The sequence below is a fragment of the Salvelinus alpinus genome, chromosome 5 (assembly GCF_045679555.1).
Source record: "Salvelinus alpinus chromosome 5, SLU_Salpinus.1, whole genome shotgun sequence".
NCBI classification, from domain to species: Eukaryota; Metazoa; Chordata; class Actinopteri; order Salmoniformes; family Salmonidae; genus Salvelinus; species Salvelinus alpinus.
The window spans coordinates 15342630-15365952 of record NC_092090.1 but is presented as its reverse complement, the minus strand read 5'-3'; the positions used below and the strand labels follow the sequence as shown (position 1 = coordinate 15365952).

Here is a 23323-nt window from a genome sequence, read left to right as displayed (position 1 = left end):
GATGAAATTGGATTATGGTTCCGGGATGTTGGACGAAACAATAAATAAAGTGCTTTGAAAGCCAAAACATCCTTCCTACCACGATATTGATCTAATGGCTGACTGTGCATTTGGCTTGTGCAGTGGAGGTCAGACTAGCCTCACGCTGTGGCGTCATCTTCCCTGAAACCTGACATTAACTCAAGGTAACTGAAACGAGTAGAGTGAATCCAAAAATCCTTCCTTACCCCAGGATATTTCAACGGGTCAATACATGTAGTCAAGCTGGGCTAAAGTAGAGTGAAGTTAATGGTTAAGGTTATGATTGGGGGAGGGGAAGCTGATCCTGGATATGTACAGTGGCTTGCAAAAGTATTCACTCCCCTGGGCATTTTTCCTATTTTGTTGCAAAACATGTAATTTAAATGGATTTTTATTCGGATTTAATGTAATGGACATACACAAAATAGTCAAAATTGCTGAAGTGAAATTTAAAAAAAATTACTTGTTTAAAAATATATAAATAAATATGAAAAATGGTGCGTGCGTATGTATGTATTCACCCCCTTTGCCATGAAGCCCCTAAATAAGATCTGGTGCAATCAATTACCTTCAGAAGTCACATAATTAGTTAAATAAAGTCCACCTGTGTGCAATCTAAGTGTCACATGATCTCAGTAAATATACACCTGTTCTGAAAGGCCCCAGAGTCTTCAACACCACTAAGCAAGGAACACCACCTAGAAAGTGGCACCATGAAGACCAAGGAGCTCTCCAAACAGGTCAGGGACAAAGTTGTGGAGAAGTACAGATCAGGTTTGGGTTATAAAAAATATCAGAAATGTTGAACATCCCACGGAGCACCATTAAATCCATTATTAAAAAATGGAAAGAATATGGCACCACAACAAACCTGCCAAGAGAGGGCCGCACACCAAAACTCACAGACCAGGCAAGGAGGGCATTAATCAGAGAGGCAACAAAGAGACCAAAGATAACTCTGAAGGAGCTGCAAAGCTCCACAGCGGAGATTGGACTTTCTGTCTATAGGACCACTTTAAGCTGTACACTCCACAGAGCTGGGCTTTACGGAAGAGTGGCCAGAAAAAAGCCATTGCTTAAATAAAAAAATAAGCAAACACGTTTGGTGTTCACCATTAGGCATGTGGGAGACTTCCCAAACATATGGAAGAAGGTACTCTGGTCAGATGAGACTAAAATTGAGCTTTTTGGCCATTAAGGAAAACGCTATGTCTGGCGCAAACCCAACACCTCTCATCACCCCGAGAAAACCATCCCCACAGTGAAGCATGGTGGTGGCAGCATCATGTTGTGGGGATGTTTTTCATCGGCAGGGACTGGGAAACTGGTCAGAATTGAAGGAATGATGGATGGCACTAAATACAGGGAAATTCTTGAGGGAAACCTGTTTCAGTCTTCCAGAGATTTGAGACTAGGATAGAGGTTCACATTTCAGCAGGACAATGACCCTAAGCATACTGAGAAGGCAACACTCGAGTGGTTTAAGGGGAAACATTTAAATGTCTTGGAATGGCCTAGTCAAATCCCAGACCTCAATCTAATTGAGAATCTGTGGTATAACTTAAAGATTGCTGGACACCAGGGGAACCCATCTAACTTGAAGGAGCTGGAGCAGTTTTGCCTTGAAGAATGGGCAAAAATCTTAGTGGCTAGATGTGCCAAGCTTATAGAGACATACCCCAAGAGACTTGCAGCTGTAATTGCTGCAAAAGGAGGCTCTACAAAGTATTGACTTTGGGGAGGTGAATCGTTTTGCACGCTAAAGTTTTCAGTTATTTCTTGTTTGTTTCACAATAAAAAATCTTCAAAGTGGTAGGCATGTTGTATAAATCAAATGATACAAACGCCCCAAAAATATATTTTAATTCCAGGTTGTAAGGCAACAAAATCGGAAAAATGACAAGGGGGTGAGTACTTTCGCAACCACTGTACCTAGGGGAAACTTTTTTTATTTATTTTTGTTTCACCTTTATTTAACCAGGTAGGCCAGTTGAGAACAAGTTCTCATTTACAACTGCGACCTGGCCAAGATAAATCAAAGCATTGCAACACAAACAACAACACAGAGTTACACATGGAATAAACAAACGTACAGTCAATAACATAATAGAAAAGTCTATATACAGTGTGTGCAAATGAAGTAAGATTAGGGAGGTAAGGCAAAAAATAGGCCATAGTGGCGAAATAATTACAATTTAGAAATTAAACACTGGAGTGATAGATGTCCAGAAGATGAATGTGCAAGTAGAGGTACCGGAAGGAGAGTTTACAGTCTAACCAGACACCTAGGTATTTGTAGTTGTCCACATAATCTAAGTCAGAACCGTCCAGAGTAGTGATGCTAGATGGGCGGGCAGGTGCGGGCAGCGATCGGTTGAAGAGCATTCATTTAGTTTTACTTGCATTTAAGAGCAGTTGGAGGCCACGGAAGGAGAGTTGTATGGCATTGAAGCTCGTCTGGAGGTTAGTTAACACAGTGTCCAAGAAGGGCCAGAAGTATACAGACTGGTGTCGTCTGCGTAGAGGTGGATCAGAGACTCATCAGTAACAAGAGCGACATCATTGATGTATACAGAGAACAGAGTCGGCTCGAGAATTGAACTCTGTCTGAGAAGTAGTTGGTGAACCAGGCGAGGCAGTCATTTGAGAAATCAAGACTGTTGAGTCTGCCGATAAGAATGAGGTGATTGACAGAGTCGAAAGCCTTGGCCAGGTCGATGAATACGGCTGCACAGTATTGTCTTTTATCGATGGCGGTTATGATATCATTTAGGACCTTGAGCGTGGCTGAGGTGCACCCATGACCAGCTCGGAAACCAGATTGCATAGCGGAGAAGGTACGGTGGGATTCGAAATGGCCGCTGATCTGTTTGTTAACTTGGCTTTTGAAGACCTTAGAATGGCAGGGTATGATAGATATAGGTCTGTAACAGTTTGGGTCTAGAGTGTCTCCCCCTTTGAAGAGGGGATGACCGCAGCAGCTTTCCAATCTTTGGGGATCTCAGACGATACGAAAGACAGGTTGAACAGGCTAGTAATAGGGGTTGCAACAATTGCGGCAGATAATTTTAGAAAGAGAGGGTCCAGATTGTCTAGCCCAGCTGATTTGTAGGGGTCCAGAACTTGCAGCTGTTTCAGAACATCAGCTATCTGGATTTGGGTGAAGGAGAAATAGGGGAGGCTTGGGCAAGTTGTTGTGGGGGTTGAAGAGCTGTTGACCGGGGTAGCCAGGTGGAAAGCATGGCCAGCCGTAGACAAAGGCTTATTGAATTTCTCATTTATCGTGGATTTATCGGTGGTGACAGTGTTTCCTAGCCTTAGTGCAGTGGGCAGCTGGGAGGAGGTGCTCTTATTCTCCATGGACTTTACAGTGTCCCAGAACTTTTTGGAGTTTGTGTTACAGGATGCAAATTTCTGTTTGAAAAAGCTAGCCTTTGCTTTCCTAACTGCCTGTGTATATTGGTTCCTAACTTCCCTGAAAAGTTGCATATCGCGGAGGCTATTTGATGCTAATGCAGTACGGAACAGGATGTTTTTGTGCTGGTCAAGGGCATTCAGGTCTGGAGTGAACCAAGGGCTATATCTGTTTCCTTGTTCTACATTTTTTGAATGGGGCATGCTTATTTAAGATGGTGAGGAAAGCACATTTAAAGAATAACCAGGCATCCTTTACTGACGGAATGAGGTCAATATCCTTCCAGGATACCCGGGCCAGGTCGATTAGAAAGGCCTGCTCGCTGAAGTGTTTTAGGGAGCGTTTGACAGTGATGAGGGGTGGTCGTTTGACCGCAGACCCATTACGGACGCAGGCAATGAGGCAGTGATCACTGGGATCCTGGTTGAAGATAGCAGAGGTGTATTTAGAGGGCAGGTTGGTCAGGATGATATCTATGAGGGTGCCCGTGTTTACGGATTTGGGGTTGTACCTGGTAGGTTCCATGATAATTTGGGTGAGATTGAGGGCATCTAGCTTAGACCCCAGAACCAACGGAACAGGTCCAAACCATAGAAGGTGAGCTTTTATGGTTCAGTGGAACTGACTTGGGAAAACAGAGTTAATGTGGAAGGTATTGAATATGGATATCCAGGGATTGTACTTGAGCTATACTTACCTGGAGGCAAGTAGGAGCAGGACCCAGAGGAGTTGACCAACACATTGGTATGGAAGGTAGCATCAAACCTCTCGTCGGCACTATGGGAGAACATGGATGTGTTCAGTTAGTGGGCATTAGTGCAGTCGTTCCCAAACCCGCTCCTTGGGGATGCCCAGCCATCCCAAATACGAGTTACATTCCAACACCACAGTAGCACAGCTGATTTAACAAATGATTGCCTTGCTGATTGGTTGACTAGTGGAATTAGGTGTTCTGATTGGTTGACTAGTGGAATTAGGTGTGCTGATTGGTTGACTAGTGGAATTAGGTGTTCTGATTGGTTGACTAGTGGAATTAGGTGTGCTTGCACTGGAGCGGTTGGCAGGCCATTACATATAGATTAACTATCTTCAAAGTAATGACTCGGGACGTCGGGTTTGATATGAAAGCTTCTTTTAGTAATAATTCTTGATCACGTTACATTTAACAACTTTAGATTCTACAAAGCAATGCTAAGATGCTAGCGCAAAGGAGCCAAACGTAATCACCTTATTAATTGAACTTAACTAGCGCGTTCACTCTCTACTTCCTGTCGCAAGGCATTCTGGAACTTGCAGTCAAAAGCGTAATTCAATACTAACCAATACAATTACATATGTAAATAACTGTAAAGAAATATCTTTAGATACAGCTCAATGAATTAACTTAAACATTAACTCTGTAACACATTAAAGTTACAACATTACAAGAGGGTTGGGAACCACTACATTAATGTATAGGCATGTATCAATTCCAATACTGTAGCTGGTGTTAAAAAGTTAAAAAGATATGCCTGCCTTGGAAATGAGTATTCCTGCCTCATTGTTTTCTAGGTTAGCGTGTGATAGAAGACCTGCAGTATGGTTCCTTTGTTGCAGCATAGCAAACAGCTACATTCCCCTAGAGATGGCCTAGTCAGTGTAGAGCTCTGTCTCTTGCAACACATAAGGCACTCCTCCAAATGAACTCCCAAGGGTTTCAATAGGAATGGAGGAAGGTGAGCTCAAGTTAAAAGAGTTGCCATTCCACGGGAGGCAAAGAGCCACCGTAGTGGAATGTAATCGACTGGGGTGAAACTAAGGCTTTGTGCAGTAGACCAGTGACAGATAGGGATGAGAATGTTGGTTCTGCATCAGGGGGAAACAGGCAAGGGGTTCTGCTGTTACCATTTTATTTACATTTATTTCCATTTTCATCACGGTGATTGTCCTTGAAGAAAGCCTATGAGGGTTAATGGTATACAATAGCATATGGAAATCTGCATTTTTGGTGAAATACTCTTTTGCTTTTTTCTGACTTTTATTGCATGAAGAATAGCCTTGCTGGCCAGCCTTACTTAAATTGCACATCATTCTGTAAGCTCACGAGATCAGGCTGGCTCCTAAAGAAGCAGTTCATGCTATCATAATCTCTAATCTATAATCTTATAATCTATTGTACATTTCCAATGTTAGGAAAATAGTTTATTTCCTCAAACCAACACTGTCATATTGCAATATGTTCAAAAGCATTTCATGTACAAGAGGTATGAGCTCAACACCTGTCTTACAAACTATATAAGTCCTGCTTCCACCTCATGGTAATACATTAGAGGCCATAGTAATGGAGTTGGCCAGCTCTATTGAGCAAGAATTCCTTATGGGGTCCAAGATTACTGGTATAGTACTAACCTGTTATACAGCAGGATGTCTGGCTTCCAGATTTGGCTATCAGGGAATCTCACATTGTCCACCCCAGGGTACTCAGACTGATTCCACTGCAGGTAATAATCATTCCAGTACTGGAGAGAGAGACATAATACACTCATCATATTCTCACCACTCCTCCACACACGTTACCAGACAAGCTAAATCGATTAGTGGGAGGTTCTGTGGCCTCGCATCGCTTGTTGAACCTAATCATGGTTTGATTAACAAAGTATCCATCTATGCAGATTAATCTGAAAATGGAAATGGTCAAAGTTTTGTGGTAACTGGGGAAATCAGGCATTGCATAGCAACAATTGAGAAGCTGTTAAAAAGGAACATCTTTAAAGGGTATAAGAAGTGTAGGAGTGTTAACTATAGCTGTTTGTCATGACTAACTGTTTGTATTACTGCTTGTTATGTCTAAGGCACAGGCAGCTGCCGGAACCTTAATTGGGGAGGACGGGCTCATAGTAATGGCTAGAATGGAACAACTGGTTTCCATGTGTTTGATACCATTCCATTAACTCTATTCAATACATTATTATGAGCCGTCCTCCCATCAGCAGCCTCCTGTGGGACTATAAGGGTGTTGCTGACAGAACTCTGTCTTTATTAAACACCCAGAGCAGATCAGATTAGAATCTGTCCCTGTCTTTATTAAATACCCAGAGCAGATCAGATTAGAATCTGTCCCTGTCTTTATTAAACACACAGAGCAGATCAGATTAGAATCTGTCCCAGTCTTTATTAAACACACAGAGCAGATCAGATTAGAATCTGTCCCAGTCTTTATTAAACACCCAGAGCAGATCAGATTAGAATCTGTCCCAGTCTTTATTAAACACCCAGAGCAGATCAGATTAGAATCTGTCCCAGTCTTTATTAAACACACAGAGCAGATCAGATTAGAATCTGTCCCAGTCTTTATTAAACACCCAGAGCAGATCAGATTAGAATCTGTCCCAGTCTTTATTAAACACACAGAGCAGATCAGATTAGAATCTGTCCCAGTCTTTATTAAACACCCAGAGCAGATCAGATTAGAATCTGTCCCAGTCTTTATTAAACACCCAGAGCAGATCAGATTGGAATCTGTCCCAGTCTTTATTAAACACACAGAGCAGATCAGATTAGAATCTGTCCCAGTCTTTATTAAACACACAGAGCAGATCAGATTAGAATCTGTCCCAGTCTTTATTAAACACACAGAGCAGATCAGATTAGAATCTGTCCCAGTCTTTATTAAACACACAGAGCAGATCAGATTAGAATCTGTCCCAGTCTTTATTAAACACCCAGAGCAGATCAGATTATAATCTGTCCCAGTCTATAATAAACAACTGTATCAAGGAATAAACATTTTATGGGATTAAGGCTATGTTCCAATCTTTTCTAAGATCTACATTTAACTGCCAAAATAAAGGAAACACTTGAGTAAATGAGGGATACAAAGTACTGTATATTGAAAGCAGGTGCTTCCATACAGATGTGGTTCCTGAGTTAATTAAGCAATTAACATCCCATCATGCTTAGGGCCATGTATAAAAATGCCTCAATGACTTTGAAAGAGGGGTCTCAAAGGAGCATAGGGCGTTTAAAATGTGTGCGTGTGTGTGTGTGTGTGTGTGTGTGTGTGTGTGTGTGTGTGTGTGTGTGTGTGTGTGTGTGTGTGTGTGTGTGTGTGTGTGTGTGTGTGTGTGTGTGTGTGTGTGTGTGTGTGTCTCAGTCACCAGATCTCAACCCAATTGAACACTAATGGGAGATTCAGGATGCCTGACACAGCGTTGTCCACCACTATATTATGGAATTTCTTGTGGAAGAATGGTGTCACATCCCTCCAATAGTTCCACTTCTAGAATCTATGCCAAGGTGCATTGCAGCTATTCTGGCAGGCCAACGCCCTATTAAGACACGTTATGTTGGTGTTTCCTTTATTCTGGCAGTTACCTGTATATTCCAATTTTAATCCAAATGTGGATGACTAAACAAGTCATGGACATAGTGACCATTATCAATCAGTTTGTAAATGATTGGTTTGAAAAGGTAATGAATCTTACAATGGCCTACACATCCTGTATCATACTTTGAGATTTGAGATGGGTAGCATGGACTGTTTATCATTTCAACAACACCAGACTGTTGCCTGCCATGACACATCACAACAAACGGAGCCCTAGTATGGAGCATGACTAAGCATACCCTGTCAAATAATTACATGTTCATGCTTTTTAGCCAGTGTATCGTCAGTTTTCATTCTTTATATGGGAGGTTGGCAGTCATGTTGTAATCAATAAGTGTTAGCAGACATAACAGATAGAGGTTACACCACCTTAGGAATGTACTGTAAGTGTAGCAATATCAACACGGTCTCAATTACTTTCTTTAGCAAGCTGTCCTGGGTGCTCAAACAGATGACCTCCAAGTTTATTTTACCTTTATTTAACTCGGCAAGTCAGTTAATGACAAATTCTTATTTTCAATGACGGCCTAGGAACAGTGGGTTAACTGCTTTGTTCAGGGGCAGAACGACAGATTTGTACCTTGTCAGATCGGGGATGCGAACTTGCAACCTTTCGGTTATTAGTCCAATGCTCAAACCACTAGGCTACACTGCCGCCCCATGACATTTACATTTTACATTTAAGTCATTTAGCAGACGCTCTTATCCAGAGCGACTTACAAATTGGTGCATTCACCTTATGATATCCAGTGGAACAACCACTTTACAATAGTGCATCTAACTCTTTTAAGGGGGAGGGGGGGGTTAGAAGGATTACTTTATCCTATCCTAGGTATTCCTTAAAGAGGTGGGGTTTCAGGTGTATCACCATGAGTTTAGAGATGGATGTTGGTTTGTATAGATTTCATTGTGTTAATGTAACTATGTCTTCCCCACCAGTGGGTTGAGCCACAGACAATGGATAGTTATCAGAGGGATACTATAATAGCCTATTTCTGGAGTAAGGTCAAATCTATCTATAAGGTCTATGGAGTGGCTCTATGAAGGACTGACTGTCTGGAGGTTGTCCATTCGTTAAGGTGATTTAAAACAGCCAACACAACATTCTTACAGTTTGCTGATGAGGCGAGAGCGGGAGAGGGCTTACTGTCATCAAACATAAACGTCATTCAGTTCTGTGTGACTGAGTAACTTAGTTATTGTTCCTGAGTTGACCAATTTGCAAGATAGATGGAGGTGTAGTGTACTGCAGTATGGTATAATATTGTATAGTGTAGTGTAGTGTAGTCTAGTGTATTGTACAGTACAGTACAATACAGTATAGTATAGTGCAGTATAGTACTGTCACGACTTCCGCCGAACTCGGCTCCTCTCCTTGTTCGGGCGGCGTTCGGCGATCACCGGCTTTCTAGCCATCGCCGTTACATTTTTCATATGTCCATTTGTCTTGTCTTGTTTCCATACACACCTGGTTTTCATTTCCCAATCAAGCTACTTGTATTTAACCCTCTGTTTCCCATTATGTTTTGTGTGTAATTGTTTTCATGTTATGTGGTGTTAGTTTAGGCGCTTTAGTTTTACGTTCAGTTTTTTTGAGTGCGTTTGTTTTATGTGATGCTCCCATGTTTGGAACTATAATAAAAGTGTGCCTGTCTATTATACTCTGCTCTCCTGCACCTGACTTCGCCTCCGATACACCCATTGACAAGTACAGTATAGTATATAGTCGAAATTAAACGTGTTAAAACAGGCAAATGGAAAAATGTCTTACCAGCTGCAGCCATATGTTGGTTGTTAAAACCTGGTTCTTCTCATCCTGTTGCATTGAGAGATAGATGAACATGTCAGTTTGTAACATCAGAGAGAGATAGATGAACATGTCAGTTTGTATCATCAGAGAGAGATAGATGAACATGTCAGTTTGTAACATCAGAGAGAGATAGATGAACATGTCAGTTTGTATCATCAGAGAGAGATAGATGAACATGTCAGTTTGTATCATCAGAGAGAGATAGATGAACATGTCAGTTTGTATCATCAGAGAGAGATAGATGAACATGTCAGTTTGTAACATCAGAGAGAGATAGATGAACATGTCAGTTTGTATCATCAGAGAGAGATAGATGAACATGTCAGTTTGTATCATCAGAGAGAGATAGATGAACATGTCAGTTTGTAACATCAGAGAGAGATAGATGAACATGTCAGTTTGTATCATCAGAGAGAGATAGATGAACATGTCAGTTTGTATCATCAGAGAGAGATAGATGAACATGTCAGTTTGTAACATCAGAGAGAGATAGATGAACATGTCAGTTTGTATCATCAGAGAGAGATAGATGAACATGTCAGTTTGTATCATCAGAGAGATAGATGAACATGTCAGTTTGTAACATCAGAGAGAGATAGATGAACATGTCAGTTTGTATCATCAGAGAGAAATAGATGAACATGTCAGTTTGTATCATCAGAGAGATAGATGAACATGTCAGTTTATAACATCAGAGAGAGATAGATGAACATGTCAGTTTGTATCATCAGAGAGAGATAGATGAACATGTCAGTTTGTATCATCAGAGAGAGATAGATGAACATGTCAGTTTGTATCATCAGAGAGAGATAGATGAACATGTCAGTTTGTATCATCAGAGAGAGATAGATGAACATGTCAGTTTGTAACATCAGAGAGAGATAGATGAACATGTCAGTTTGTAACATCAGAGAGAGATAGATGAACATGTCAGTTTGTATCATCAGAGAGAGATAGATGAACATGTCAGTTTGTATCATCAGAGAGAGATAGATGAACATGTCAGTTTGTAACATCAGAGAGAGATAGATGAACATGTCAGTTTGTAACATCAGAGAGAGATAGATGAACATGTCAGTTTATAACATCAGAGAGAGATAGATGAACATGTCAGTTTGTAACATCAGAGAGAGATAGATGAACATGTCAGTTTGTATCATCAGAGAGAGATAGATGAACATGTCAGTTTGTATCATCAGAGAGAGATAGATGAACATGTCAGTTTGTAACATCAGAGAGAGATAGATGAACATGTCAGTTTGTAACATCAGAGAGAGATAGATGAACATGTCAGTTTGTATCATCAGAGAGAGATAGATGAACATGTCAGTTTGTATCATCAGAGAGAGATAGATGAACATGTCAGTTTGTATCATCAGAGAGAGATAGATGAACATGTCAGTTTGTATCATCAGAGAGAGATAGATGAACATGTCAGTTTGTATCATCAGAGAGAGATAGATGAACATGTCAGTTTGTAACATCAGAGAGAGATAGATGAACATGTCAGTTTGTATCATCAGAGAGAGATAGATGAACATGTCAGTTTGTATCATCAGAGAGAGATAGATGAACATGTCAGTTTGTATCATCAGAGAGAGATAGATGAACATGTCCGTTTGTATCATCAGAGAGAGATAGATGAACATGTCAGTTTGTATCATCAGAGAGAGATAGATGAACATGTCAGTTTGTATCATCAGAGAGAGATAGATGAACATGTCAGTTTGTAACATCAGAGAGAGATAGATGAACATGTCAGTTTGTAACATCAGAGAGAGATAGATGAACATGTCCGTTTGTATCATCAGAGAGAGATAGATGAACATGTCAGTTTGTATCATCAGAGAGAGATAGATGAACATGTCAGTTTATAACATCAGAGAGAGATAGATGAACATGTCAGTTTGTATCATCAGAGAGAGATAGATGAACATGTCAGTTTGTATCATCAGAGAGAGATAGATGAACATGTCAGTTTATAACATCAGAGAGAGATAGATGAACATGTCAGTTTGTATCATCAGAGAGAGATAGATGAACATGTCAGTTTGTATCATCAGAGAGAAATAGATGAACATGTCAGTTTGTAACATCAGAGAGAGATAGATGAACATGTCAGTTTGTATCATCAGAGAGAGATAGATGAACATGTCAGTTTGTAACATCAGAGAGAGATAGATGAACATGTCAGTTTGTATCATCAGAGAGAGATAGATGAACATGTCAGTTTGTATCATCAGAGAGAGATAGATGAACATGTCAGTTTGTATCATCAGAGAGATAGATGAACATGTCAGTTTGTATCATCAGAGAGAGATAGATGAACATGTCAGTTTGTATCATCAGAGAGAGATAGATGAACATGTCAGTTTGTATCATCAGAGAGAGATAGATGAACATGTCAGTTTGTATCATCAGAGAGAGATAGATGAACATGTCAGTTTGTATCATCAGAGAGAGATAGATGAACATGTCAGTTTGTAACATCAGAGAGAGATAGATGAACATGTCAGTTTGTAACATCAGAGAGAGATAGATGAACATGTCAGTTTGTATCATCAGAGAGAGATAGATGAACATGTCAGTTTGTATCATCAGAGAGATAGATGAACATGTCAGTTTGTAACATCAGAGAGAGATAGATGAACATGTCAGTTTGTATCATCAGAGAGAGATAGATGAACATGTCAGTTTGTAACATCAGAGAGAGATAGATGAACATGTCAGTTTGTAACATCAGAGAGAGATAGATGAACATGTCAGTTTGTAACATCAGAGAGAGATAGATGAACATGTCAGTTTGTATCATCAGAGAATAAAGTAATACAACAACCCAGTGTTTCTCAATCCATTCCTGAAGGACCCCAGAGGTGAACATTTTTGTTCCAGCCCAGGGCTAACACATCTGATAATATAAAACAACTAATCACCCTTGATTTGAGTTGAATCAGGTTTGTTAGTGTTGGGCTAGCACAAAAATGTCAGCTCTGTTAACTTGCGTACCACAGTAACTCACCACGTCCATGATCTGCATCAAACTAAAGCTGAAGTTGACAGTGAGGGAGTGGGTGTCATTGAACACTGGCCTTTCTAGTGGGTTGTAGTTGGCCATAAGATCATTGTACAGCCTCCGCTGGGCCTCCCCTTGGAGGGACACTGCCAGGGGAAAAAGCACAACAGAGGTAGACATTTGAGCCTCTGTTTTAAAATGTGCTGGGTCTTCTCTGAAGATCGATAGACTTTACGTAGATGTGTATGTAGTCCCTGTTGTACAGTCGAAAATAACATGTCTTGTTAACCACAGTGTGGTAAAACATGGTCATGCTTTTTTACTAATTCCTTTCACATAATACATGATCCAAAGCAAAATAAGATAATGCTGTGAACTAGAGCAACAAAATTAGATAAAGTTGTAAACTAGTTCAGCAGATGATATAATGCTGTAAACTAGAGCAGCAAATGAGATAAAGCTGTAAACTAGAGCAGCAAAATGAGATAAAGCTGTAAACTAGAGCAGCAAAATGAGATAATGCTGTAAACTAGAGCAGGAAAATGAGATAAAGCTGTAAACTAGAGCAGCAAAATGAGATAAAGTTGTAAACTAGATCAGCAAATGAGATAATGCTGTAAACTAGAGCAGCAAATGAGATAATGCTGTAAACTAGAGCAGAAAAATGAGATAAAGTTGTAAACTAGAGCAGCAGATGATATAATGCTGTAAACTAGAGCAGCAAATGAGATAAAGCTGTAAACTAGAGCAGCAAAATGAGATAAAGTTGTAAACTAGATCAGCAAATGAGATAATGCTGTAAACTAGAGCAGCAAATGAGATAATGCTGTAAACTAGAGCAGAAAAATTAGATAATGCTGTAAACTAGATCAGCAGATGGACCATACACTTTTTCGCTTAATCTCCAATATAGTGAGAGAATGAGAGAGAGAGAATGAGAGAGAGAATGAGAGAGTGAGAATGAGAAAGAGAATGAGAGAGTGAGAATGAGAACGAGAAAGCACGAGAGAGAGAATGAGAGAGTGAGAATGAGAACGAGAAAGCACGAGAGAGAGAACATGAGAGAGAGAGAATGAGAGCAACATTTTTTATATGGGAAATTTTAATATGGCAATGAATGCACTCAAAGAAAAAGCATTGTATGCAATAAAAATGTTATTATAAAAAAATCAACATCCCAATTAGAATTTGGACCAAAATATTTGACAGCCTAATGCTACCAATAGCTTTTTATGGAAGTGAGGTTTGGGGGCCACTCAATAAACTGGACTTTAAAATGTGGGACAAACATCCAATTGAAGCCCTACATGCAGAATTATATTTGAAAAAAATATCTGAAGATCATACACATTTTGGCTACACCTAAATTAAAGTCCAAATTCAAGTCTCCAATTTAAAGCACTTCAAACCCAAGAACTGGGCCCAGAAACGAGCCCTCTCAGTCAGCTGGTGTTGGACCAAACCAACCAAACGGACACCAGCACTGCTTCTAAAGAAAGAATTCAAATAAACAAATATGTATTTGCTTGAGGGACACTGAATAATAACATCTGCATAGTAAACAGTAACTTACTCATTATTCGTTTTATTGTTATTACTATTATTATTAGTGGTATTATTATTATTACTTTTATTATTATTGTTGTGATTATTATTCCAAATAGTAGTGTTATGGGTAGTAGGGGTGATGGTAATGATAGCAGTTTAATGATGGTGGTGGTAGTAGTAGTAGTAATGATGATGGTAGTTGCAGTACTGATGTAATGGCGAGGATGACTGTCACAACTTCCGCCGAAGTCGGTCCCTCTCCTGTTTTCCCCATGGTTTTTGTGCGTGTTTGTTTATTGTAAGTTCGGTCCGTTGTTTGTGGGCCTGGTGTTACTTCATGTATTTAGATATTTTGAGTAAAGTTCCTTGTGTTACTCATCTCTGCTGTCCTGCGCCTGACTCCTCTGCACCAGCTACACCCAGATCCTTACAATGACAGTTAGTTCTAAGTTAGTTCTAGTTTAATTTTCCATGTTTAGCCTTTTCTATGTATTATATTTCTACTATTGACTGTTACCATATTATTGTTGTTATTTTTAGAATTGTTTTGTATTATTATTTACTACCATTTTATATTATTCTTCTTTATTCTTTACTATTTTATTACAGTGTATATTATAGGCAATATTGATAACGTTTTTCATGCCAATAAAGCAGCTTGAGAGAGAGAGAGAGAGAGTATGAGAAAGAGAGCATGAGAGAGAGAATGAGAGAGAGAGAGAGAATGAGAGAGAGAAAGAATGAGAGCTAGATTGAATGAGAGCAAGAGAGAGAGAGAATGAGAGAGAGAGCGAGAGAGAGAGATTGAGAGAGACTATAAACCACCTGGTGGACAGCCGGTCCAGCTCATTTGGATGCTTGCTTATTGATCCAAGAGGCTCATCAAACGTTCTCCAGCTAGATTCAGCTAGAAGCATACTGACACCCTATAACTCTCAGTACCTCAGTATCTCTAATGTCTTACTAAGCCCTTCTACAGTACCAGTCATTGGAATAAATGTCCATGGTTGTGTTCAGTACAGAAAAAAACGTTTTGAAACTACCTAAAATTGTCCAATGAGATCACAGATTTTTGTTTACTATTGCAAAACATTGTCACGGTGCGCTGCACTGAACAGAACCCAGGTGTTTTCTCCCGGCTGCACATGGACCATAACAACACAGTGTATTCAGTTCATTCAGAGTCCTCCCTCTTAAATTCTCTGAAAAGGTCTTACTCTATTTTAAGGCGCTTCAGACGCCGGATGGCTACTTACTTTTCTGATATCCAAAACCCAATTACCCAGAACCACCTCTGGGAAAGCACTTTACTCCATTGATTTGGTTGCTCGGAGAGCTCAAGGGTTCACTGTCTATTTTGAAATTGTTTCTAAGTTCTGTAAGAAAACATCTATGTCCCTCATCAGTTACCCAGGTCGCATACAGAGGCTCTCAGAACTGGAAGATCAGATAAAAGCTTGTTCTTTGTCTCCGGTCTGATTCCCCTCTGGATCGCGGTCCCTCTTCATCACATTTCAGTGTTGCCATCAGTGGGATAACATCACTGTGTTATTGTGTAAAGATGTATCAGTCATTCATCAGGGTACATTAGTAATATTACTGACGGGAATACAAAGTAGCTTTCTGATGTTTTCCAATACGAAGGGAGTCTGGGGAGCAGAGGACGGAGACAAAGCATCTCCTGTACTTCTTGATTAAATCTAGGAGACCCACCAATGTCAGTTAGATAGATAAAGCAGAGAGCTGGCCAAGACTATATCTCTCTCCCCCCCTCTCTCCATCTCTACATCTCACTCTTAATCTCTCGATCTCTCTCTCCCTCCGAGAATTCAATTAGGTATTGCAAATAGACTGGAGACTCCAGAGCGGAGGTCTTACTAAATGGACTGCAGACAATTACATTTTAGTATTACTCTTTCCTTTCTTCTATTTTTGCTGCTGAACCTGTTGAGGTGAACCTGACGAGAGGTGAACCTGATGAGAGGTGAACCTGACGAGAGGTGAACCTGACGAGAGGTGAACCTGACGAGAGGTGAACCTGGCGAGAGGTGAACCTGGCGAGAGGTGAACCTGACGAGATGTGGACCTGACGAGATGTGGACCTGACGAGAGGTGAACCTGACGAGAGGTGAACCTGACGAGAGGTGAACCTGACGAGAGGTGAACCTGACGAGAGGTGAACCTGACGAGAGGTGAACCTGACGAGAGGTGAACCTGACGAGAGGTGAACCTGACGAGAGGTGAACCTGACGAGATGTGGACCTGACGAGAGGTGAATCTGATGAGATGTGGACCTAACGAGAGGTGAATCTGATGAGAGGAGAGGTGAACCTGACGGGAGGTGAACCTGACGAGAGGTGAACCTGACGAGAGGTGAACCTGACGAGAGGTGAACCTGACGAGAGGTGGACCTGACGAGATGTGGACCTGACGAGATGTGGACCTGACGAGAGGTGAATCTGATGAGAGGAGAGGTGAACCTGACGAGAGGTGAACCTGACGAGAGGTGAACCTGACGAGAGGTGAACCTGACGAGAGGTGGACCTGACGAGATGTGAACCTGACGAGAGGTGAACCTGACGAGAGGTGAACCTGACGAGAGGTGAACCTGACGAGAGGTGAACCTGACGAGAGGTGAACCTGACGAGAGGTGAACCTGACGAGAGGTGAACCTGACGAGAGGTGAACCTGACGAGAGGTGAACCTGACGAGAGGTGGACCTGACGAGAGGTGAATCTGATGAGATGTGGACCTAACGAGAGGTGAATCTGATGAGAGGAGAGGTGAACCTGACGGGAGGTGAACCTGACGAGAGGTGAACCTGACGAGAGGTGAACCTGACGAGAGGTGAACCTGACGAGATGTGGACCTGACGAGATGTGGACCTGACGAGAGGTGAATCTGATGAGAGGAGAGGTGAACCTGACGAGAGGTGAACCTGACGAGAGGTGAACCTGACGAGAGGTGAACCTGACGAGATGTGGACCTGACGAGAGGTGGACCTGACGAGAGGTGAACCTGGCGAGAGGTGAACCTGACGAGAGGTGAACCTGACGAGAGGTGAACCTGACGAGAGGTGAACCTGACGAGAGGTGAACCTGACGAGATGTGGACCTGACGAGAGGTGAATCTGATGAGATGTGGACCTAACGAGAGGTGAATCTGATGAGAGGAGAGGTGAACCTGACGGGAGGTGAACCTGACGAGAGGTGAACCTGACGAGAGGTGAACCTGACGAGAGGTGAACCTGACGAGATGTGGACCTGACGAGAGGTGGACCTGATGAGATGTGGACCTGACGAGAGGTGAATCTGATGAGAGGAGAGGTGAACCTGACGGGAGGTGAACCTGACGAGAGGTGAACCTGACGAGAGGTGAACCTGACGAGATGTGGACCTGACGAGAGGTGGACCTGACGAGAGGTGAACCTGGCGAGAGGTGAACCTGACGAGAGGTGAACCTGACGAGAGGTGAACCTGACGAGAGGTGCACCTGACGAGAGGTGCACCTGACGAGATGTGGACCTGACGAGAGGTGAACCTGACGAGAGGTGAACCTGACGAGATGTGGACCTGACGAGAGGTGAACCTGACGAGAGGTGAACCTGACGAGAGGTGAACCTGACGAGATGTGGACCTGACGAGATGTGGACCTGACGAGATGTGGACCTGACGAGAGGTGAACCTGACGAGAGGTGAACCTGACGAGATGTGGACCTGACGAGAGGTGAACCTGACGAGATGTGGACCTGACGAGAGGTGAACCTGACGAGAGGTGAACCTGACGAGAGGTGAACCTGACGAGATGTGGACCTGACGAGATGTGGACCTGACGAGAGGTGGACCTGACGAGAGGTGAACCTGACGAGATGTGAACCTGACGAGAGGTGGACCTGACGAGATGTGAACCTGACGAGATGTGGACCTGACGAGATGTGGACCTGACGAGAGGTGAACCTGACGAGAGGTGAACCTGACGAGATGTGGACCTGCAAGTAAGCATTTCATTGCACTGTGTACTCCATGTATACAATGCATTCGGAATGTATTCAGACTCCTTCCCTTTTTCCACATTTTGTTACGTTACAACAGTATTCAGAAATGTATTAAATAATGTTTTTCCCTCATCAATCTGCGCACAATACCTGATAATGACAAATCAGGTTTTTAGACATTTTTGCAAAAGTATTAAAAATAAAAACAGAAATACCTTATTTACATAAGTATTCCGATACTTTGCTATGAAACTCTAAATTAAGCTCAGGTGCATCCTGTTTCCATTGATCATCCTTTATAGGCTTTTTATAACTTGATTGGAGTTCACCTGTGGTAAATTCAATTGAATGGACATGATTTGGAAAGGCACACACCTGTCTATATAAGGTTCCACAGTTGACAGTGCATGTCAGAGCAAAAACCAAGCCATGAGGTCGAAGGAATTGTCTGTAGAGCTCCGAGACAGGATTGTGTCGAGGCACAGATCTGCAGCATTAAAGGTCTCCAAGAACACAGTGGCCTCCATCATTCTTAAATGGAAGAAGTTTGGAACCACCAAGACTCTTCCTAGAGTTGGCCGCCCGGCCAAACTGAGCAATCGGGGGATAAGGGCCTTGATCAGAGACGTGACCAAGTAGCCGATGGTTTGACAGAGCTCCAGAGTTCCTCTGTGGAGATGGGAGAACCTTCCAGAAGGACAACCATCTCTGCAGCACTCCACCAATCAGGCCTTTATGGTAGAGTGGCCAGAAGGAAGCCACTCCTCAGTAAAAGGCACATTACAGCCCGCTTGGAGTTTGCCAAAAGGCACCTAAAGACTCTCAGACCATGAGCAACAAGATTCTCTGGTCTGATGAAACCAAGATGGAATTCTTTGGCCTGAATGCCAAGCGTTATGTCTGGAGGAAACCTGGCACCATCCCTACGGTGAAGCATGGTGGTGGCAGCATCATGCTGTGGGGGATGTTTTTCAGCGCCTCTGCACAAGTCTTTGAATGTCTTTCAAAGTGGCCCAGCTAGAGTCCGGACTTGAACCCAATCAAACATCTCTAGAGAGACCTAAAAATAGCTGTTTAGCAATGCTCCCCATCCAACCTGACAGAGCTTGAGGGGATCTGCAGAGAAGAATGGGAGAAAATCCCCAAATACAGGTGTGCCAAGCTTACCCAAGAAGACTTGAGGCTGTAATCGCTGCCGAAGTTGCTTGAACAAAGTACTGAGTAAAGGGTCTTAATACTTATGTAAATGTGATATTTAATTCTAAAAACCTGTTTTTGTTTTGTCATTATGGGGTATTGTGTGTAAATTCATGAGAAAAAAACGAACTATTTAATCAATTTTAGAATAAGGCTGTAATGTAACAAAATGTAGAAAAAGTCAAGGGGTCTGAATACTTTCCGAATGCACTGTATATATGACTGATAAACAAACATGAACAAGGAAAGACAGAGTATATATGCTTTCAGAGTAAGCACAGGCAGGAAGGGGAGTGGGTAATACTGTTACTCAGGATGTCATGTCATGACATCTTGTGACAGCTTTGTCTTAAACAAGAGCTACAAGCCACATGGGAGTGTGACCAACCATGACAATGCAGCACTCAATGGGAAACATCACCTTGGAAAGCAAATTAATATGATGCTTTGCCAATACCGATATTTGTCACAATGACCATTTCATTGACCTATGACCTATGACTTAAAATTGTCATTGGTCTTAATCTCCTTATTATTATGTGTGATTATAAGTTGAGGTATATATTATATCTACGTTGAGGTGTATATCATATCTAAGTTGAGGTGTATACCATATATAAGTTGAGGTGTATACCACATATAAGTTGAGGTGTATACCATATCTAAGTTGAGGTGTATACCACATATAAGTTTAAGTGTATATCATATATAAGTTGAGGTGTATACCATATAAGTTGAGGTGTATACCATATATAAGTTGAGGTGTATACCATATCTAAGTTGAAGTGTATACCATATATAAGTTGAGGTGTATACCATATATAAGTTGAGGTGTATACTATATATAAGTTGAGGTGTATACTATATATAAGTTGAGGTGTATACCATATCTAAGTTGAGGTGTATACCATATATAAGTTGAGGTGTATACCATATATAAGTTGAGGTGTATACTATATATAAGTTGAGGTGTATACCATATATAAGTTGAGGTGTATACCATAGCTAAGTTGAGGTGTATACCATATATAAGTTTAAGTGTATATCATATATAAGTTGAGGTGTATACCATATATAAGTTGAGGTGTATACCATATATAAGTTGAAGTGTATACCATATATAAGTTGAAGTGTATACCATATATAAGTTGAGGTGTATACCATATATAAGTTGAGGTGTATACCATATATAAGTTGAGGTGTATACCATAGCTAAGTTGAGGTGTATACCATATAAGTTGAGGTGTATACCATATATAAGTTGAGGTGTATACCATATATAAGTTGAGGTGTATACCATATAAGTTGAGGTGTATACCATATATAAGTTGAGGTGTATACCATATATAAGTTGAGGTGTATACCATATATAAGTTGAGGTGTATACCATATATAAGTTGAGGTGTATACCATATATAAGTTGAGGTGTATACCATATATAAGTTTAAGTGTATATCATATCTGTCCAAACAAAGGTTGTTTCTCATAATTTTCTCACAATAGATTGTTGCTTAATTTATTTCTCACTGTCTTGAATATGCAGATCATGTCCACACCTTGTTATATGGAGTGCATGCTTTCATCACAGTTCCAATGCGGAATAACTAACTAGGCTTACTGGTCGTAACTACATGTAAATGCATGGCACATAAGTCATTGTTCATTCTCTTTGTGCCTGCAAAAGCCATCTGCATAGTGATGTTGCTGATGTAAACACAGCATCTAATTATAATCTATTTATAAGCTGTCATATGATATATTAATTTAAAACTTTTTATGTCAGATTTTGAGTAGCAGCCTGAATCAAGCCTGTTGAAGCAGTCCTGGGATTCAACATCTGAATAGACAGTAGTAATACATGGATAGATTAGGATCAGACAGTGGTTGCTAGGATACATGCATTGAAAACATGGAGTGATACAGTATGTTCAGCACAGTAACTGTCAAAATGTATTCACTGTATGTATGTACATGTACACAACTGACGTTGACCAACAACTTGATTTGAAAGCAGCACTGAACACCAATAACACATCTAATGAACATTTAGGACGCACATAACAATACAATTAAAATACATGCATTAGTTCTTACCTTGCAATAGGCAGACAGTGACTGCAATGTAGAGGAGAGCATTCCATGGACCCATCATTGCGTTCAATAGAAGTGTCTGGCATAGACCCGCTGAACTCCGGATGTATTTTAATTCATAAAAATATCAAACATCACTGATCATCCTCCATAGTCTTCCTCACTGAAGTGTGAAGGCTGTAAGAGATATGAGCGGAGGAGGCGGCAGCAGTGGGACTGGGACCTGGATAAAGCCGCCACCGCCGCCCCTCCTACTAAATATGTTTGACAAGAGAGGGGTCTGTCACATTGCGCTGCAGTGACAGACTTGCTGTTGCCTTTCCCAAAAGTGCAGTAAAGTAAACCATTGTCACTATTACCGGAGACATTGTGCCACATGACTAGTTAACGCATGCAGCAATGTTGATGATGGCTACAGTGGCCAAACTTTACGCACAGCACTTGTGCTTGTCAAATGATGTCTACATGTTACTTCGAATAGGGAAATGTCAAAGTAAATGTTCAGGCTATTAAAACATGACTTCTGAAGTGTATCTGAATGTTTTCTCATTTCTTTCAGTAACGCAGTTGATTGGATTTTTCTCTGACACCATGCTGATGTGGAGGATAATCAGTGCCACTTTGAAAATGAAATGCTAAATTGGAATGTGAAAATGATAAACGTATTTATATTTTCAAATTAGTGGGCATTATTTTTGCCACAATAAACTTAATTAAAATTTTAAACTGAAAATGGTTAATTGAAAAATGGAAAATGGAAAGCGAAATGTTTAATGAAAATGGTAAATGATAAACAGAAAATGGTAAGCAGGTAATGGTACACAGAAAATGGCAAATGCAATGTGCAAAGGGAAATGGAAAGTGCCTGTTTTCATTTTCCAACTGCCTAATTTAGCATTTTTAAAACATGTTTAATGTATGCAAATTGCTTCCTGGAGGCATGAACCAGGACAGCAACACAACACCACCCAGCACCACCGTACAACCTAGACATGTCGGGCTCTCTGCGCATTGATTTTAGACTAGTGTAATGACAGGGTTGGAACCTGCTGTTCTGTACACCAGAACAACACCTTAGCCTGCTAAGCCAAAAATATAAATGCAACAATTTCAATGATTTTACTGAGTTACAGTTCATATAAGGAAATTTAAATGAATTCATTAGGCCCTAATCTATGGATTTCACATGACTGGGCAGGGGCACAGCTATGGGTGGGCCTGGAAGGGCATAGGCCCACCCACTTGGGAGCCAAGCCCACCCACTGGGGAGCCAGGCCCAGTTTTTCCCCAAAAAAGGGCTTTATTACAAACAGAAATACTCCTCAGTTTCATCAGCTCTCCGGGTGTCTGGTCTCAGATGATCCCAAAGGTGAAGAAGCCAGATGTGGAGGTCCTGGGCATACATGGGCTGTGGTTGTGAGGCCGGTTGGACATACTGCCAAATTCTCTAAAACGACGTTGAGGCGCCTTATGATAGAGAATTGAACATTCAATTCACTGGAAAAAGCTCTGGTGGACATTCCAATTGCTTGCTCCCTCAAAACTTGAGACATCTGTGGCATTGTGTTGTGTTACAAAACTGCACATTTTAGAGTGACCTTTCATTGTACCCAGCACAAGGTGCACCTGTGTAATGATCATCCTGTTTAGTCAGCTTCTTGATATGCCACACCTGTAGGGTGGATGGATTATCTTGGCAAAGGAGAAATGCTTGCTAACAAGGATGTAAACCCATTTTACATTTTACATTGTGCGTATGGGAAATGTCTGGGATCTTTTTTTTCTGCTCATTGTCGTGTCTTTGGCTATGCCGGATTAAGTGATATGACATGCTATTCTATAAAATAATTTCTCTGTAATTAATATTA

At 41.2% G+C, this 23323-nt stretch overlaps 1 protein-coding gene across 2 annotated transcripts in view; it reads right to left on the bottom strand.

The window, feature by feature from the left end:
* LOC139575610 (neuronal acetylcholine receptor subunit alpha-7-like) overlaps positions 1-21746 on the bottom strand; it is a 72038-nt gene extending 50292 nt beyond the window's left edge. Inside the window, exons 1-5 of one of the 2 annotated variants that reach the window (XM_071400751.1) lie at positions 21459-21746; positions 12632-12771; positions 9574-9618; positions 5825-5934; positions 4134-4213 (exon numbers count right to left, since the gene is read on the bottom strand). In XM_071400751.1, coding sequence (XP_071256852.1) covers positions 4134-4213; positions 5825-5934; positions 9574-9618; positions 12632-12771; positions 21459-21516 — 433 coding nt within the window. In that variant the 5' untranslated portion in view covers positions 21517-21746. The remainder of the gene's footprint in view (positions 1-4133; positions 4214-5824; positions 5935-9573; positions 9619-12631; positions 12772-21458) is intronic. The other variant, XM_071400750.1, reaches the window with a different exon arrangement.
* Positions 21747-23323: the final 1577 nt, after the last annotated feature.